Source organism: Malania oleifera, chromosome 3 (assembly GCF_029873635.1).
Source record: "Malania oleifera isolate guangnan ecotype guangnan chromosome 3, ASM2987363v1, whole genome shotgun sequence".
Taxonomy (NCBI): Eukaryota; Viridiplantae; Streptophyta; class Magnoliopsida; order Santalales; family Ximeniaceae; genus Malania; species Malania oleifera.
In genome coordinates, this window is record NC_080419.1 from 79,736,156 (window position 1) to 79,750,424 (window position 14,269).

A 14,269-nucleotide genomic window follows, 5' to 3' on the forward strand; every position below is an offset into this window, starting at 1 on the left:
TACTATTTAAACTCACCTTTTTCTTCTCCCACCATAAAAAATCTATGATTTTCCTTAAAGCAACCATACAACCTCCAACCACCCAATGTCCAAAATCGGGTTTAATTTTCAAAATCTCGCTCATTACACAAAAAATAAAAAGCACAATAAATATATTATAAAAAAAAATTGACAGAAAGAAATTGCAACAAGAAGCCATAATCAATTTTTCGCGTGATAGCAAAAGAAAGTTTTATTCATAGGGAAAGAATTTACAAAAGGGAGACTAAGACATCTCCCAAGAAAGATATTAAACAAACCATAAATAAACGACTAAGAACAACAAAGAGTGAAAAGGTGAACAAGCCAACAATCTCTTTGTAATTCCTAAAAACTAGCCCCTTTGACAAATCCAAAACTGACACACCACAAAAAGGCCAAATACTAATCTTATCTCACACCAGCACCCAATTTAATTTTTTTCCCAGAAAAATATGAGCATTACGCTCCAACCATATTCCCATAAATTTGCAAAAATATCACACTTTCATAATGTTGCCCTATCCTTCTTCCAAAAAGCCTTCGAAAAGAAATGGCTAACAAGTCTTCCACCGAAGGACACACCCAGCTCTCTCCCATAATACCAAAAAGCTTATTCCAAATCCTCTAAGCAAATTCACAGTGCAAAAGAAGATGAGAAGCTGCCTCAGAGTTCTTATAACAAAGCACACATACATATGGAGAGAGAGCCTTCAAAGGTCTCTTGATCTACAACAAGTTGTTAGGATTTTATTATATTAAGCACAATTAACAAAGTGAAAGCCTTAATTTTTGGGCGAGCATTGGCATTCCATAATAGTATAAAGCAGAAATGAAGAAGTGGAATGGAATGAGAATTCAAAAAAGGACTTGCAAGAATCTCCCAATTAATCCAAAGACCAAGAACAAACATCCCTCCCCAAAAAAAAGGTTACTTCCATTCAATTAGGATAACAAATATGAAAACTCCACTATCCCCCTATCATTAAGAGGCCACCTAAAATGGAGATTCTAGGAAACCAAATGACTACTCAAATCACCAACAAAGAAAGATATGACTCGATTTTGCTAAGAACTCAAACGAAGGGGAAGCGGGACAGAAGAGGAAAAAGACGCATTTCCCAACCATGGGTCTTTCCAAAAACAGATTCATGAACCCTTGCCCACCTCAAGTTTAGTATGAGGGGTGAATAAAGGATAAATCTGAGAATGGACATCCACTCACGGACTCCCCAAAGAACATCTTAAATTAGCATCGGTAACCCATCCATTCTCATCCAACCCAAACTTAATTCTCATTACTTTGTGCCAAAGGGAAGAATCTTCTAAGGGGAAGAGTCATAACCATTTAACTAAAAGAGCGTTGATTTTAAACACCTACTAACCAAAACCCAGCCAGCTCCTCCTTTTTAGACCTACAAACCTCTTCCCAACTCACTAAATAGTCCCTATGACCCCCCACCTAAGACCACAAAAAGTCTCTTATAATTCTCTCAAGCTTGCTTGCAATCCCCACTAGAATCTTAAAAAAAAAAGACAAGAAATATAATGAAATGCTTGAAAGACAAGCCTAAATCAGAGTTATTTTCCCCTCAGAGAAATGAGCCCCCTTACAACCACCATCTAATCTCCTTGTCACCCTTTCCACTACCAGTAAGTCAAAGGCCAATCCAAAATACCACGCCCCACTTCAATAGCCCACTCCCTAACACATTTGGCGAGACATTCAAAGCTGCTAAATCACTCTTCCCCATATTAATTTCAAGCCCAGACACCCTCTCGTAAATTTGGAGAATAGCCTAGATTCTCTTGAAAAAAGGGTTATGATCATCTAGGAAGAAAATGGTATCATCAACAAACTAAAAATGAGAAACCACCATCCCCTCTCTCCCCACTTCTAGTCCTCTTAACAACCCCCTCTAAAGCCCTATCCACCAACCTACTAAAAATATCAACGACAAGGATGAACAAAAAAAGTGATAAAGGGTCTCCTTGTCTAATGCCCCTCGAAGCACTAAACCAGGATTGAAGTTCATCATTCACAATCACTGAGAATCACACATTAGACAAATAACCCCTAACCCATTGATGCCAACACTCACCAAAACCCTTTCTGGCTTTCTCACAAAGACTTCAACCAAGAACCTCCAACTCACTCTACTATAAACTTTCTCAAAATCTAATTTGGATACAAACCCCCTCTTCTTAAGATAGTATCAACAAGCACCACACTCAACATATTAGCTAAAACTTTAGTGATAATCTTAATACACAGTAGAGGCAAGACTAATAGGTCTAAAATCCTCTACCCTAATATTTCTAGATTTTTTAGGGCTCTGAAAAGGAATTAATACTCTTACTCAAAATTCCATTTCCAAAAAACTCAATAGAAACTTTCAATAAATCACCATTTATAACCTCTCAACAATCTTGGAAGAAAGCAATGTTAAAACGTTATCCCTATCCACCCCAAATACCACCCCCTCACTTCCTCCTCATCAAAAGGTCTCTCTAACCAACTCATTTGTTCAACAATTATAGAATTCCAATCTAACTCCTCCAACATCGGTCTACAATGGTCCTCCTCTAAATATAAATTATGAAAGAACTTAGTAATAATGAACGCGATATAACATTGGTTATTAGTGACTCTTCCACCCCCCACATCTAACTCCCTAATCAAAATTTTACTCTTTTTCCCACTAACTGGCTTGTGAAAGAAAGAAGAGTTGCAAACCACCATTTTTGACCCATTGGTATTTGGTCTTTTGAATCCAACTCCTCGTGTCCTGAAAAATCACCTCCTCTTCTAGCTCATTCTTCAGGGTAACTCTTCTCATCTCCTCACTTTCAGAGATTAATCTCCTCCTCCTTCCTATCCAATGAAGCCAACTTGCCCATAAGGCTAGATTTTCCAATTCTAACATCACCAAAAACCTCCTTACTCTATACTTTCAGCTTCTTCTTCAAATGTTTTAATTTCCTCATGAATCTAAAACCTCCCCAACCCCTTTCCATTTCCTCTCCCCCAGAATCCCTAACCAAAGCTTTGAAAGTCGCATGGTCCAACTACATATTCTCAAACCTAAAACGAATAGAACCCCATGACAACCTATTAGATTTCAACAAAATAGGAAAATGGTCAGATGTAGTCCTAGGGAGAGTACTTTCAATAAGAAACAAGAATCTATCCAGTCTACTAACCATTGCTCTAGCCCCCTCCCTCAACAAACCAAGTAAAGAAGCATTCCCCAAGGGGAGATCTCTCTAACCGCAATCCCTAATTAACAAGTCAAAATTCTTAATACTAGCAGTAACTCTAACCCCCTCCCCTTCTCTTTAGAAAATATCACCACATTAAAATTGCCACCCACAATCCACCCAGGGGAGCAGAAATCAAAAACAAAGTGAAAGATCTTCCCAAAAAGAACTCCTAATATACTCTTGAAAAATAAGTGGATATAGAAAGTCATATTGTCGAAATCTATCTAGAATTGGTCTAGAAGGCTCGTACATAGAGGAAACCCACGACAAACCCCTCCCTCTTACTTCAAATAATGTATAAAGGGAAGAAAACTCGATAGTGTCCACTCTGGATACAAATAACGAGTCCCACACTTCAAATAATGCATAAAGGGAAAAAAACCCGATAGAGTGTCCACTCTAGATACAAACAAAGAGTCCCACATGACAAGGATACCACCACAGGCACCATATGAGGGTGAGAATTCCCAATCCCTGCAACCACCACTCCAAATACTTCTAACAATCCTCCCATCTACCAATTCCACTTTAGTTTGTTGAATATGGATGATATCAATGGAGTAAATGTCCAAGACTTAATCAAGTTCCTTTTTCTAACACCACCTCCAACCCTCTAACATTCCTATCTTCATTATTTGGCATGCTTACCCATAGTAGTCAAAAGCACGCCTGAGGCACACCTAGGCGCACGGCGCAAAGGGGCAACAAGGCTAGCACCTCACCAAGGTTGAGGCGAGGCAACCTTCAAGAGCCATAGCAAGGCTAGTGAAGCGTAGTGAGGCTCAAGGCGAAATGAGTCACACCTTGAGATATCTGACCTTTTAACTTTAATTTCTTTTTTTACCTCTTAACAAAAGAAAATGCAAGGCTTCAACAAACGGACAAAACATCTAGCCAAAGCCAGAGCCTTCGAAACAACCCTAGCCCTAACCAGAGGGAGGCTTAAGGCGAAGTGAGCCGCACCTTGAGATGTCTGACCTTTTAAATTTAATTTTTTTTTTTTTTTTTTTTTTTTACGTCTTAACAAAATAAAACGCAAGGCTTCAACAAATGGACAAAATATCGAGCCAAAGCTAGAGCTTTCAAACCAACCCTAGCCCTAGCCAGAGGCTTCAACTCGAATCAGCAGGTCCAAGCTTCGTCTTTGAGCTTTGAACCAGCACACAACTCGAACCAGCATGTCCAAACTTCGTCTTTAATCCTTTGAACCAGCAAAAAACACCTTCGCCTTCAAGTCTTTAAGTTTTTTTAGCCTTCACCAGCAAAAGAGCCTTCAGCCTTCAAGTCTTTAAGTATGCACATTTGGATGATCAAAAATATAGAAATAATTTGACTTGCAATTTTGGTCGCAAAGTCACAAAGGGAGGAATATTTCGAGCAAAACAACATATTGTTGGAGGATTTCGAAATGTAAAAGAATGCTCTAAGTGCCCTGCTCAAGTTCAAAAGGAGATTAGGGAGTATATGTTGAAGAAAGATGCAGAAAAGGAGGAAAATGAGTTATTGTCTGACTTCGATGACATAGATTGTTATGGTGAAGCTGAAGAGGATTAAGTTCAGGAAATTAACCCTTGTGGCAAGAGAGTGCTTAGTAGTGGAAGTCGAAACCTAAGTTCATGTTGATGCTCATACTAATCCACCCTCAAGAAACCAAAACAAAAGGGGCCTATAGACTTGTTTTTTGTTCCTGATCCAACGAAAGATGTTCAAGCTAGGAAAGAAGGGAATATGAAGCAAACATCAATAAATGAAGCATGCAAGGAAGAATTAAGACAAAAGGCAATGGCAGATTTTGCTAGGTGGATGCATGATGTTGGAATACCATTTAATGTTGCACTTTTAGATAGTTTTGTAGTGGCACTTGAATCAATTGGGCAATATGGTCCTAGAATAAAGACACTTAGCTATCATGAAGTGAGAGTTCCTTTCCTAAAGAAGGAAGTTAGTTGAACGAAAGAGTTGATGAAGGTCCATAAGGAGGAATGGGCAAAATATGGATGCTTGATTATGTCCAAATGTTGGAGGAATTTGATTGCTAATAAGGACATATAAACTTCTTAGTGAACTCTCCAAGGGGATCAGTGTTCATCAAGTCTATTGATGCTTCTAATGTTGTCAAGAATGCAAATAGAACGTATAAACTACTTAATGAGATGGAGGGAATTGAAGAATCAAATGTGATTCAAGTGGTAACTCTCAAACTATGTTGCAGCAAGTAAGAACTTATTTCCAGAACTATATTCTATAATGTATATATTGTTTATTTTAATATTTTAATTGCTTCACTCCTTGATTTTTGAATAGGGAGATTGTTGGAAGCAAAGAGGCCACATTTATATTGGACACCGTGTGCTGCCCGTGGCCTCAATTTAATATTGGAGGACATTGGGAAGATGCCTACAATCAAAAAACTTTGAAAAGGGCAATATTTTTGAATGGTTATATTTATAACCAAATTGGTGTGGTGAACTTGATGAGGCAATTCACTGGAGGAAAGGAGTTACTAAGGCCTGCAATTATGATATTTGCAACTACCTTCATCACTCTTTATTCGATACACCTTCAAAAGAACAACTTGAGGAAGATGTTTACTTCTAAAGATTGGAATACTACTAAATGGGCAAAGGAGGCAACTAGCAAAAGAGCAACTAGTATTGTTTTGATGCCTATTATCTATGCTCTTAGATTGACAAACCCACCTGTCCATGTGCTTCGTTCAGTAGAGGGGGAAAAGAAATCTGCAATGGGATATATTTAGGAAGCAACTGGTAGGGCTAAGGAAGCCATAGCTAAGGCTTTCGGTGAGAGAGATGATAAATTCAAGGAGGCATTTGAAATTATTGATACAAGGTGGAGATACCAACTCCATCAACCTTTGCATGCAGTTGCACACTACTTGAACCCAAAATTTTACCATTCAAACCCCTGCATTTCGCAAGATGAAGAAATCATGCCAGGTTTGTACAAATGCATTACAAGGTTGGTGCCAACCCCTGAGCTGCAAGATAAAGTTTTACATGAGTTGGAAAATTACACTAGTGCTAGTGACCTCTTTCAAATTGATTTGGCAATGAGACTAGGGGTGAGCATAATTCGGGGAAAACTGAATTAATCGAATTAACCGACCGAAATTGGCCGGTTCGGTTTGGTTAAAAAATCTGATTCGGTCAGTATGCTTTCCAATATTTCGGTGAATCGGGTTTCAGTTCGGTGAATAGAAAATATTAATTCAGTTAACCAATTAATCGATTTAATAATTAATTAAATTTTAAATATAAATTAGTAAATGAAAATCCAGTTATTCCCTCTCAGTCTCACTGCTTTCAGAAGTCAAAAGGCCCTCACTGCCTCTCTCTCGCTCACCCGAGCTCAGTCCTCCGCACCACCATCTTCACGCGATGCCATTGCCTGCCCCCATCACCATCGCCATCACCGACCATCGTCACCAGCACAGTCACTGCTCTCAGAAGTCAGAAGGTCCTCACTGCCTCTCTCTCACTCACCCGAGCTCACCTCTGCACCACCATCTTCACGCGATGCCATTGCCTGCATCCATCACCATCACCATTGTCGTCGCCGGCCATCATCACCAGCACACGAGCTCCCTCTCATTCTCATTTTTCTTCTCTCGCGCACAGACCAATTCATCGAGAACCACCCCCGACTCCTCCTCATCGGCGTCAAGCTCGCCCGAACCCAATCGTCTCCCTAACCACCTCTCCTCCGCATCAGTCTACATACACCTTCCCAACTTCCCCCCTTCCCTCATTTCAGTTTGGATACACCTTCCCAACTTCCCCCCTTCCCTCATTTCAGTTTGGATACACCTTCCAAGCTTCCCCCCTTCCCTCATTTCAGTTTGGATACACCTTCCCAACTTCCCCCCTTCCCTCGTTTCAGTTTGGATACACCTTCCCAGCTTCCCCCCTTCCCTACTTCAGTCTGGATACACCTTCCCGGCTTCCCCCCTTCCCTCGTTTCATGGTTAAATTCGATTAACCGAATTACCCAAAAAAGAAATTCGGTCGGGTTCGGTTTGGTGAGGCCCAACGGTACGGTCGGTTGGGTTAACAATATTCTTTAATCGAAATTTTCAGTTAACTCGATTAATTAACCGAATTTGGCCAAACCGATCGTTTGCTCACCCTTAAATGAGACAAAGGAAGATAAAAGCACCGGGTAAAGTGGCATTTTTACTACCTCTTCTATCTAAAATTATTTTCGCAGCTTAGCTAGTAGGTATTCATTTGAAATTTATTTGACAATAGTGCAATGGTGGATATCATTTGGATAATCGAATCCAAACTTGCAAAATTTTGCTGTGAAAATCCTTAGCCTCACTTGAAGTGCTATCAGCTACAAAAGAAATTGGAGCATATTCCAGCATGTAAGTCATTAGGATATTGTGGAATAAAGAACATGAACTACCAATCTACTACCTTTTAGAATCATTATTTGCTATATTACTTTAAACTTCTTGCAACTTCATGGCAAAAGGAGAAATAGGTTGGCCTAGCAAAATTTGACCAATTTGATATTTGTGAAATATAATCAAACTTTGAGGCGTTGATACAACAAGCTTGACACCATTGATCCCATCCTTCTAAAGGACATTGATGATAGTAATGAGTGATTGATTGGTAGGATGGATATGGCGATTCCGATGAGGACGATGAACTTGTGTTTGAAGATGATCTTTTGACTTTGGGTCCTAATGCCAAAGATGCTGGAGTAATAACCCCTGCATCGCACTAGATCAAGAATAAGTGCGAATATGTCATCATCTTCTAGAGGAAGAGCTTCATCTAGCACTACTAGGGGCTAAACTACAATGTTGGAACTTGCAAATGAGGATGAGATCCAAGTGGGTAGTGCAAAGGAGACAAAAGAGGAAGCAGATGTTGGAGAACAAAATTCAAATGATGAAGAGGAAGATGATGATATCTTGGCAGACTTAGTTGATGATAAGTGATGATTGAGGAGAATTTTTAGATTTTAGACTTTGAAAACTTTTATTGTACTATTTTCTTTGGATATTGAACTATGTTGACACTTTTGGGCCTTGGGCTTGGCAATTTCATTTCCTTTGTACTTTGAAGCTTGAACTCTTGCATGTTTAATTGCTTATGTTGAACAATGTTTGTTTCACTTGAAACTTGGTACTCGATAATCATAATTTCTATGCATTTATGTTTTGGTATTGAATATTTTGGCATTTTAAATTCTAATATTACTATTAATGTGTTCATATATCAATTACCCATCAAATAGGCATTGTACACAATTTTAGGTGAGGCGCATACCTTCACCTTGTGCCTCGCGCCTCGGCTCCAAGTACCCCTTGCGCCTTGCACCTTTGACTATTATGTGCTTAGCCCCATCTAATTATCTTCATTATTTAACACACTTACACCCCCCCCCCCCCTCTAACTATCTTCATTATTTAACACAGTTACCCCCCCTTCCCAACCCCTTTTCTGCCCTCGTAATTTATCAACAATACCAAATTTTAAGCTATTCCTAAACTTTCTTCTTCCTCCTCTTGTATAGCTTATGGCTCAAACCCACCCTCACCACATCCCAGCAAGATCTAATAATTCCAAGCCCAAGTCCCCAAGGAGATTTTGTAGCTCTAGCTTGTTTCTCTCACCACCCTCAAAGCTAAACCCATAGCCCTCCCTCCTATTAGAGTCCTCCCCATGGCAAAGAATTTCCAAGGAAAGAATGGGTTGAGTGGGAAGAGGAAGGATACCTATGGGTCGAGTGGGAAGAGGAAGGATACCTTTACTAATTCTATATGGACAAGGATCCTCCTCCATAAGAAAATCAACCTTCCCAAAATTATACCCCCCAACACCACAAGAAGGAACAGCCAAATTAACCACTAGAGAAAGTTACACCAAGGCCAAGGTTAGAAGACAAAGGCTCCTCATCATTAAAACTTTCGAATGGTCAAAAATATTATTAGTAAAATTTATACCTAGTTGAGCATTCTCAAGATCCGGCTAACGACAAGCTCTCTCCAATAACTGTGGGAGTATTGATGAACTTTCACTTTTAGCATGCCTCTTCCCCTCAAGCTCTCCCCTATAACCTTCAATAGTTGGATCAAACCCTCCTCTTCAGCAGATTCGAGGTTAGCTCTCAGCTGATCAACCAACAAATCCTTCTTTGATTCACCTATACTGCGCATTTCTTCTTCCGAATCATAAAGAAAGTCATCTTCTTTTCCCCCTCTGGTTTCATCATCTTTTCTCTCAAAACTAAGGACAATGGAAAAAATTGATTGCAGGTTTCAATTAGCTCCCTCCTATTTGTGGGGATCCCCATTACATTGCATTTAACCTCTAGTCCTTCTCCATCCAAGAAATCATCTGAACTTTGCCCAACTGAGTTATCCAAACTTGCTTGTATTGTTCTACATCCTCCCACCTCTTCTGCAGGGCAGTGTTGCTGCATACCTTGTGCTGAACTTTTACCACCATCCCTTTTTGGTCTTGTGCTCTTTCTTTTGATAACCCATTTTGACTTGGGCTTTTTCAGCCCTTATGTTTTGGGCCTTTGAGTTTCTGGCCAGCATTATCCAAGCCTTTCAGCCACACAAAAGACCTCCTAAAAGATTTGAAATAGTTCCCTACATCCCTGCCAGCTAGTTGCATGGGTTTAGGATTCCTATTAGAGAAGAATCCTCCCCAATCCCTGTGGTTATGTAATATTTCCTTTCCTATATCCACCCTCCATGTCGGAGCTCCCCTTGTTACGTCAGTGAAGGAGATGTTTGACGAGTCTCTAAAAGCCGCTACTCCTCTCACTCTTCTCCTTTGGTCTAATGTTTGAGGAATCGCAATCGGTGCATCTCCAATTGCCATAAATGGATTTGGTGGGTATGTATGTGGTCGACAAAAGCTCCAATTAGAACAACGAGAAAGGCCCCTCCACCCAATTTTTTGAATGCCCTTAAAAATGCGAACATCTTGAAATTTTCCTCTTTTCTCCTTCTTCAAGAAAATGTACCTTCTTAAATCATTTGCAATAATCTTTAGGCTACCACTATTCCCTATTTTTTTTAAGCTTAGACCTCCTCAACCCCCAGCAATCCCATCACTGGCCTCTAAAAGTACCCCCATCAGCCTCAGAGCCCACACGAGCCCCTCCTTCTCCGTCACTGCAAAAGAAACAAACTTCCCTACAAATTTTATGATGCAAAAGGTCGAGGAATCCAACTGGTTCATAGTAACCACCTTTTTTCCAAATTTGATAGTCGATGGCCTCTAATCCCTACTTCAAAAACGAGAGATGCAACTAGAGTATTGAATTGGGTTGCTTCAATGAACCAAGAATGATTAAGATGATGTATGGAGTCACTAGTGGTAGACCAAAAGATTTGTAAATACAATGTAGGGTGTCACATGTGCTAGTTGAGCAAAATCTAATGTCTAATAAGAAGTCACAAAGGGACACACAAGTTTCTAATGATGTTTGAGAGTTTTTTGGTGGACAAAAAACCTTTTCTGGTAATTGGAGAGACAATAGGGTTCAATTTCTGTGGTTTTATTGGTACTTGGAGAGACAATAGGGTTTCTAGGTTAAGGTATGGAGGGCAAGAGGTTTCAGGGAATAGGGATTTAGAAAAAGGGGAGAGACGAAGCTCTCCATGCTCACAATCTCAGAGAAGGGAGATGCTGGAAGGAGAGCATCGCATAGAAAGATCCTCCTATACTTAAAAGACTCATTAGCCATAATCAAATATTCACCATAAATCCATTAAAAACAAATGGTAATTGCATATATTGATAGATACAAAACCAACGAGAACTATAACATAACTAAGAGTAGCTAACCTGCATTTTAGCACTCTTCGGTGATTTTATATATAAACTTCAAAGCTCAAAAACCTGGACAACTGCAAAAATTTAAACAAAAAAATTGTGAATAAATTTAAATACACAGAATCTCTTATCAATTGACCACAAACATCAACTTTTTTCACTTCTCCCATCATTACAATCACTTGACAGCCTAACCACCATAGAAATCCTAACACTACTGAAATAAAGAGGAACAAAATGAAGCTCCTCGATTTATTTGGTCATCTGGCCCAAGTTATCTAAAAGTTTAGGTCCTTCATTGCAGAGGGGAAAAAAATAAAGTAAGAAAATTATTTTTAATTTTCAATCTTTCAACCTCAAAAAGAAAATCTCAGTTGAGCAGGGTTGTTATGACTTACAAGTAACTAACTCAATTAAAATAAAACTTGGAAAAAAAATACACTGACTTCTCATGAGGCTAGCCAAAATTCTAAATATTTGAAAAAACAATAAAAAATCAATACACCGACTTCCCCTGACTCCCTGAGGCTAGCCAAAATTCAAAATATTTAAAAAAATAATAAGAATCATCCAAAAAATATTTTCACCATTTCGCAACCTTTATATGCAATAGGCTTGTTCTTTTGAGTACTAAAACTGAGTTTAAAAAATATAATTAATTAAAATAATTATACATAATTTCAATTTTTTATAATATCTCCTAATAAATCTCCTAATATGTTTTTTTTTTTTTCATTTTCATTATGATCATGAAAATGAAAATGTGTTCAATTAGATTTTTAATTTGATTCAATGTTGTAAATATAAACCAAACATGCTCCTAGTCATCATATTTTAGTTTATGTTTCGTGTTTATAGTTTATGTTCCTGATTTCATTTTCGTAATTTTTGAGAGTGACACCAATCAGCCCCTCAGTTTTCTTCCCTTCTTTGGCTTCCTCAGAAACCAAAAAGGAGTGTTTTAAGGGTGAAAATTTGACCCAGTACATAACATAAATTAAAAACAAAAATACGTTCCACAGAATTTGAAATAGCCCTAAAACCACAAACATAAGCCCTTCAGAATAACAAATTAAGGGTAAGCAGCAATCTACGATCCCCAATAGTTCGCCGAATAAACATAAATCAGCGCGGATCGGGACTGACCTGTTGCCGATTAACTCAATCAAGATGGAAGGGCGTGGAAACAATAATCTAGAATATTGTAGCCTGAGATGACGACGCACCGAGCCGATTCAGCGAAAAAACAAACACCAAAAGTTGAAAAACGAAACGAGATTCAAATAAATGAGAGGTGGGGAGGGTGAGTGGCAGTGGCGTACCTGGCAAAGTCAAGCAGTTGCAGCTTCAAGACCGGCTTTGGGAGTCGTAAAGCCCTCGTGGTTTCAAATCTATAATAATGATGCTCCTTATGTTATAAAATAATACTCACGTGGATAATCAAAAAGTAATGATGACAAGTAAAATAAAAAATAAAAATAAATAAAAGTAAGACCGAATTTACGTTATACCTACTCTACAAGTATATGGAATCTGAAATTCACTATTTTAAAAGAAATTACAAAATATACCTGACTTTTATATAAATATTTCACCTTTTTACCTTATAAAATATCTCATTTTCTCTTTTCTCTCCTACTTCTTTCTTTTCTATTTTCTACACGCTCAATATTTTGCACTCTGTATTTTGTACTCTACACTCTTCGTTTTTCCTCTCATTATCTCAATAAGGTGATTCCCTCTATATAGTTGTGGGAGGAGCAAGTAATATATTCTTTTATAATTAAAAAGGCAAGTGGGTTTATCCGATAATAATAATGGATTCTAATGCATGGGAAACATAAAGGAGATGGAGCAAGTATGTTGAAGACATGGATGGTGACATCCACCATTCATTTCACAACACTCTCCCTTATATGTCACCCATATATTAACTTATCTAACTAACATATTTAAGATGTCTTATTCCAATAAGATGAACTAGTCTCTTGAATGTTATAGTTGGCAAAGTCTTGTGAAAAAATCTGTTAAATTATCACTTGATTGGATTTGTTATACATCTATATCATCATTTTTCTAGAGTTCATGTGTATGGAAAAATTTTGAAGAGATATGTTTTCTCCTGTCACCGTTTATGTATCCTCCTCTCAGTTGAGTTATACATGCGGCGTTGTCTTCATACAAAATTGTTGGAATATCCTTGATTGATAGAAAGTTACAATTTTCGTGGATATGAGAAATTATTTATATAAGCCCATGCATTCTCTACTAATTTCATGAATAGCTAGTATTTCAGAATGATTGGAATATGTTGTTGTAATCGTCTACTTCACTGATTTCCAAAATATAGCAGTTTTTCCATAAAGAAATACATATCCAATTTGAGATTTAGCATTGTGAGGATCAGATAGATATCTAGCATCTGCATATCCTACTAGTTGAGATATGGAATTAAACGAGTAAAATATACCCAAATCAGATGTACCTCTCAAATAACATAGAATGTATTTAATTCCATTCCAGTGTCGTCGAGTAGGAGCAGAGTTATATCTTGCTAGTAGATTCACAGAAAATGCAATGTCAAGTCTAGTACAATTTTCCAGATACAACAAAGAACTGATAGCACTTAAATATGGTACTTCAGGATCAAGTAATTCCTCCCCCTCATCACAAGGTCGAAATGGATCTTTCTTAACATCAAGTGATCACACCATCATTGGAGATCCCAAAGGATGAACTTTATCCATATAGAATTGTTTCGATACCTTTTTGGTATATTTAGATTGAAGAACAAAAAATCTGCCATTTATATGCTCAATCTGTAGGCCAAGACAATATTTTGTCGTCCCTAAATATTTCATCTCAAATTCTGCCATTAAATAATTAGCAGTTTTAGTGAGCTTTTCAGGAGTCCCAACTAAATTCAAATCATCAACATAAACAGCAATTATAGCAAATCTGGATTCTAATTTTTTAATAAAAACGCATGGACAAATTTGATTGTTTATGAATCCTTTTTTCACCAGGTACTCACTTAATCGATTGTACCACATGCGCCCAGATTGCTTTAATCCATATAAGAAACGTTGGAGTTTCACTGAATATAAATTACTAGGTTTTGCTTCAGACAACTCAAAACCTTCAGGGATTTTCATATA

The 14,269-nt window shown here is 38.1% G+C and overlaps 1 protein-coding gene across 5 annotated transcripts in view; it reads right to left on the reverse strand.

Moving 5' to 3' along the window:
• Positions 1–12,527, reverse strand: part of LOC131152280 (protein PEROXIN-4) — a 28,672-nt gene extending 16,145 nt beyond the window's left edge. The window contains exons 1-3 of one of the 5 annotated variants that reach the window (XM_058104063.1): positions 12,434–12,527; positions 12,258–12,320; positions 11,124–11,185 (exon numbers count right to left, since the gene is read on the reverse strand). In XM_058104063.1, coding sequence (XP_057960046.1) covers positions 11,124–11,129 — 6 coding nt within the window. In that variant the 5' untranslated portion in view covers positions 11,130–11,185; positions 12,258–12,320; positions 12,434–12,527. Of the gene's footprint in view, positions 1–11,123; positions 11,186–12,257 lie in introns of all 5 variants that reach the window. The other 4 variants (XM_058104060.1, XM_058104064.1, XM_058104062.1 and 1 more) reach the window with 4 other exon arrangements.
• Positions 12,528–14,269: the final 1,742 nt, after the last annotated feature.